The sequence below is a fragment of the Pongo abelii genome, chromosome 2 (assembly GCF_028885655.2).
Source record: "Pongo abelii isolate AG06213 chromosome 2, NHGRI_mPonAbe1-v2.0_pri, whole genome shotgun sequence".
Taxonomy (NCBI): Eukaryota; Metazoa; Chordata; class Mammalia; order Primates; family Hominidae; genus Pongo; species Pongo abelii.
Window position 1 is genome coordinate 202,424,167 of NC_085928.1, and position 5,916 is coordinate 202,430,082.

The following is a 5,916-nucleotide window of genomic DNA, read 5'->3' on the forward strand; positions in this document are numbered from 1 at the left end:
CTTTCCACTTCTCTCCTCCACTCTGGGGACTCTAGACCACACACACAGCGAAACAAACCATGTAATCATGTTCCACATTTCTTGAACTTTTCATCAGAATTCCCCCAACAATAGTTTCTCAGCTTCCTAACCCTCAGTGTGGTGGGAGATAAAAGCAGATTATCTGCAGTGTGGAACTGGGGGCCATGCGACACTTAGTCATCTTCTGATTCCATGAATCTGAACAAGTCTCATTGCCACTTGAGGCTTAGTTTTCTTTTTTCTAAGATGGGGCTATCTCAGCAGACTGCTATAAAAAAGTAAAAGAAGCAAAAATTATAAAGAAATTCTATAAATCCTGAAGTCAAGTTATTATTATTAAAATGTATTATTATAGACGATTAATTTATAGGCATTTTGCATCTAAGGCTTCTCCCACTCACAGATGCTTAGGAGGTAGTCTTGGAATCAGAGCCCTTTAGATGTGGTGCAACTTTCTTTAGAAAATAGGAAAAGTTCTGTAATTCCATGGGTAAGCCAGAAGATAAAATTGAAAATATAGCATATCAAGCATGTCCCCTATGTCTAACAAGGCTGTTTTGTGGAATCATCATAAAATCTATAATAATTCTATGTCAAAAGCAAATATACATGATGATCATGCATTCAAAGAAGAGACAAGAAAAAATTAATCACTATTAACACATTTCCAAAGCAAATCTACAAATTTTCCAGAGCAAATTTATTCTCTCACCAAGAATAAAAGCAATGTGTTTCCATATGAGTAAGCCCAGGACTTTTTAAAATACAATTTTATGAGACAAAGCTTACATTTCTAAAGATCTTCCAAAATATTCCTATTGCTTCCTCAAATGCAGAGACTGCCTCATTTCCTATAAATTGTTTTTCTACTTCTGTTCAAGAAAAACAAATTCATTAAAACTTTAAAGACTTAATCTCAAGTTACGTCTTGATGAGATCTCTGTGGGATGAAAGAAATCAAGGGATCACAATAACTGCTATTTTAAAATGTTCCTACAATGGAAACATAATTTGTTGATGAGAATGCACTGCTGTAGAGAGAACAGAATTTAAAAAACATGTTCAAAATATCAGTTTAAACCCTAAGGTGGGTTTCTGAAAAGTTAGGGGTCTTACTGTTTTTTTTTTTAACAAAAATTAAGCCAAATATCATTTAATTAGGCTGATTTTGTAGTTCAGATATGAGTCATACTTTTAAAAGAGAAAATGTAATCAAAGTACTTCCTATAAATGTAAAATATCACCTGTCATATAAATCTATTCTTGACCCATATATTGGCCAAAACTATTTCAATTTATAAAAATCTAACTCATATTCCATAAATCACATGATTAAACATTATTTCACCTTTACTGTCAACTTTCTTCTTGAAGTTTCTATTTCCTACGATATTTTCTTCCTCTATGCAAAAGGATATGTTTTATAATAAAAATGTTGAATGAGTATATTGTTAAACACTGTGCATCTACCAAAACAATGTAAAAGAATATTGAAATATTTTGAATAACCACAATTTTTGTAACAGCAGAAACAGGGACTCAGAAAGATAAAGTAAATGAAAATCAACAAAATCGGATAAATTACAATTACTACTTTGATTTATTTTACCATGTAGTGTAATTCTACTCCATTACTTTTTAAAGGGATCGGAGTATGAAATCAAATCTTTAAATTATAAAAAAATTCTGAAGATCTTTAGGTTTTAAGATAGATTTTTCCTGATTGATTATTCTTTTCATGTTCTGGTTTGAGGTAAGAAACTAAGTTATATAGAAATATAATAAAAACACCCACATCACTTAAAATACCTAGATTTAGGCTTAATCAATTGCTTTGCTCTTTCCAGAGAGGGTCTCATTTGAAAAATGAAAGAGTAATATTGATGACCTCCAAGGTTCATGGCCACTCAGACATTCAGAGATTCTACAAACACCTTTCCCTCCTTGATTATGAGTGTTACCCTTTGTCTGTAATAACTTCTGAGTCAAAACATACATCATTTTGTAGTCAATCATCTGTACTATTGTTTCTACTCAAAATAAAGCAAAAGGTTGGACATGAATAAGCATGTAATTCATATAGATGTACTAATAGTCTAGTACAGCAAATTAAGTGGCATCAACATTTAGGCAAATCTTCTAGTGTGCCTGACTAATACAGCCTTTTCACACATAAATAATGACTAAAATAATGACTATAAGTACACTCTTTTCTCATTAGAAAGTACACAAACAGAAATGTTCTAAAGGCTTTTTCATGGTTCAATGACCTCATCCAACCTTCCAGTTCAGGGTCTCCAATATTTCATTTTCAAAGATCTACAGTCCACACAGTGTCTAAGGGGCTCATTAACCCTATGCTGCCTATAGGTCTTCAATAATGCTATACGGTGGTCACTGCTGAAGTCCAATGACCTCCCTAGCCTATGCCTTCCTCTACAAGTTACCTCTTCTACTCTACCCTATCTCTGTTCTAATTATAAAATAATGATCACAATGATAATAATAATACCAATGGTTAAAGCTTTGACAGAAGACATCCAGTTCTTTACACTAGTTGATGTTACTTTCTGCTGTGTTGCAAAGAAGGTAGGAAAAAAAGTCAACTGAATCTAGTTCTAGTCTCAATTTTGACAAAACCTAGTTGTGTAACCTTAGATAAATTACAAACTTGCACTGGCTCCAGGATTTCTTATCTATAAAGACAGAGATTTTCCTGCACAAAAAGGATCCAATGTGCACCCTGGCCCTGAAACTGTGTGATGTGAGGCCATACCTAGTCATTTCCCACGTTTTCATTCTGTGTTACTGTTATTTTAAATCTGAGCCCTTTGCCATGATAATTTCAGGATCCCCACTGTATTTATACAGCTTCAATACTACACATACCAGAACTTGGTTAGCTAAGAAAAAAGAGAAGGAGAGATACTCAATGTGTCAGCCCTGAAATCAGAAATACAACTGTGGCCTTTCCCATCAAACGCTTGCCTTAGATTCACTTCCTAAGCCTCACTCCCCTAGAAAGTCTGGTCAATGGAACATGTGTCTCAGTGACAGAAATTCAGAGTGGAAATTCTTTATCAGGACAAATTATTCCACTTCACCACTTTACCATTTGTGAGTTACTTTGTTAGTTCACAATGATATGGCTTAGGAAGGCTAGTGGTTTCAAGAATCAGTCAAATATTCAGTGAATACAACATCAAAGTGATTATAAAACAGATTCAAATAGTTTTTCTTTTTGGTGTTTAGCAACTTCCTCCCAATCCAACTAAAGATTCTTCTGTGGAACTGATATGTGGAAGGTGCTATCTCTCTATAAATAGACTTATTCCATGCTATGTGAATCATGGTGCTGACAGCAAATCAACAGATTAATTATTTGGCTTTGTTAGTGAAGATAATAGCACACTATCATCTTCCCAAAATGCTTTTACACACACCACATGCCCATTCTTCTAAGCTAAGCTTCAGAACAAACTGAAATGGTATACAAATACACGCAGGTTGCCCTTGCACTGGGAATGTCTTAATAGGTCCTGCCATCTCTCTGCCAGATTGTTATTTTGACACTTTAGCTAAAGGAAGTCACCAGTCAGGATCCTCTCTGATGATGAACACTGTGTAGAAGAAAAAGGGGGGCAAATTAAATGAACACTGAAGAAAACAATAAACTCAGAAATTGCCTCAAATCTCTGTTTTCTAATGAGATGCTAAGGAAGAGCCCACAGGAAGCAGCAAATACAGTCTTTCCTTCCCATGCAAAATGAAGCCATGAAAATTAAGCCATGCAAAAGTAACCCATTGATCATCTCCAAGTCAACTCCAGAGATCAGGATCAGTTTATGTTACCCGTTCACATATATCCACCTATCATTCTTATTTTCTTGTTTTTTAGAAGAGGCTAACTAGGATCAACTCAAAAACGTCATATAATTTTCCCAACTAGAGTGCAAGCACGTACTTCAGAGATTGAGATATAAAAGTCACACTGAATTCAGAACCTTGAAGTTCTCTGTAGACCACATAAGCCCTAAGAAAAGAAGGCCTCCAAATTATCCCTCCACAACAGAACAGGTTATTTTATTTTCCACTAGTTGAGTTACTTTGTAGAGGTAACTCAAACTATTGCATAAATCTTTACTTTATAAAATGAACATGCTATACTAATTGGACATAAAATAATAGAGACTAATAGCTCCTGTCTTGGGATCATAATTATTTTTGTATACTCCTGAAATTTACTACTTCATCATCATCACGAAATAAGAAAATGAGCCTAGTATGGAGTGGACAATGTCATGAAAACCCAACGGAAAATGAAACAGGCTCGCTTCTTCACAAGGCTTAATCCCAAATTTCTGAGCTAATTCTGAGCCCGACTTGTCCAGACTTCCCAAGTGTCGCCCTTCATCCAGTGGACCCAACCACGTACTTCATTGCTGGAAACCAACAGCACACCACAGTCAGAGTTGCAAAGAGACAAACTAGCCAACAGATTACAGGGTAGGCTCCCTTTCTAGACAGTATTTCCTTTCAGTTGTCCACAATAGGGGTAGAGTATCTGCAGAATGCAAATGGCTCTGCAGCCACAACCCAGAAAACCAACAGTCTGATGGAAGCACAGATCTCTCTGCAATTCTGCTTCCATTCTCTCAAGCTGGGAACACTGGCCTGGCTTGACCTGGAAATCATCATGTCAAAACTTTGGGTATTCAATTTCCCTTTGCAAGTAGAGACATATCCAAAAGCAATCATCTGCGGTCAGGGCTGCAGAAGAAAATTAGCTTCAGAAAGCCCATGCCATGAAAATCTCTGATCAAGCTGAAGTTTTCTTTACACTCCTTGAGGCCAAACTGTGTATACTGTCTTGTTCCCGCAATGTCTCAAAAGTGTGAGTGTGCTAAGTATGGTAATAGGACAGAAACATTAATGAGCAGAGTCCTTGGAGACCATGAGAGCGGTTGGAAGAAAATAACAGGAAAATGAAGACTGTGTAAAGGAAGTGAAAGGGCATGAGGGAAAAATGAAGAGGTGAGAAATTGACAAGGGCGTCTGAAAGATGCCATGCCAAGTGTTGCTGGAGGAAGAGTTGGAAAAATAATAAATTTAAGTTCATCTGGTGTCTACTAGGTGTCTATCATGGATTATGATGGATAAGGGAAGGGCTGTATTAATCTTTAGGTCCTCAGTGGGCAGCGTAAGTACTGTACTCTACAGATGGATGGATGCATGGATGGATAGATGCATGGATGGATGGATGGGAGAGCGGGAGAGAGAGAGAACGGATGAATGAATAAATGAATGAATGAGGTGGTCACTCCCCTCAAGGACTCTACAGGCTCTTTTGGAATAAGTGCATCTATACATATAATTCTTCTCCTAGTCAAACCCTGGATTGATCAAAGTAGAGTGTTTTTGCTGAATATGGGGAAAGAAGCTATTAACTGACAGAGTGGTTGAAAGAGAGAAGTCTGGAAATGAGAGAAGAGGGGTCAGAATGTAAAAGAGGAATCCTGGTTCCCTTCCACGGGGGTCCCGAGGTGCTTTGAGGAAGGGGAGAGAGGGTGTCCCCCTCTGGGTAGCCCACTCTCCGGGCTTCTACTGACCTGGTCTCCGCCTCACCGGCCTCTTGCGGCCGCTGCAGAAGCGCACTTTGCTGAACACCCCGAGGACGTGCCTCTCGCACAGGGAGCGCCCGTCTTTGCTGGGGCTGGAGCGGCGCTTGGAGGCCGACACTCGGTCGCTGTTGGACTCCCTCGCCTGCCGCTTCTGCCGGATCAAGGAGCTGGCTATCGCCGCAGCCATAGCTGCTCAGCGAGGGCCCGAGGCCCCAGGCTCTACTGCGCCCTCCGGCTCGCGCTCCGCCGGGGCGAGGGCAGGACCTCGGCGGCC

At 38.6% G+C, this 5,916-nt stretch overlaps 1 protein-coding gene across 2 annotated transcripts in view; it reads right to left on the reverse strand.

Annotated features, from left to right (window-relative positions):
* FGF12 (fibroblast growth factor 12) overlaps positions 1–5,916 on the reverse strand; it is a 586,961-nt gene that overhangs the window by 254,356 nt on the left and 326,689 nt on the right. The window contains exon 1 of one of the 2 annotated variants that reach the window (XM_024244072.3): positions 5,631–5,841. Coding sequence (XP_024099840.1) covers positions 5,631–5,829 — 199 coding nt within the window. The 5' untranslated portion in view covers positions 5,830–5,841. 2 annotated transcript variants of the gene reach the window in all.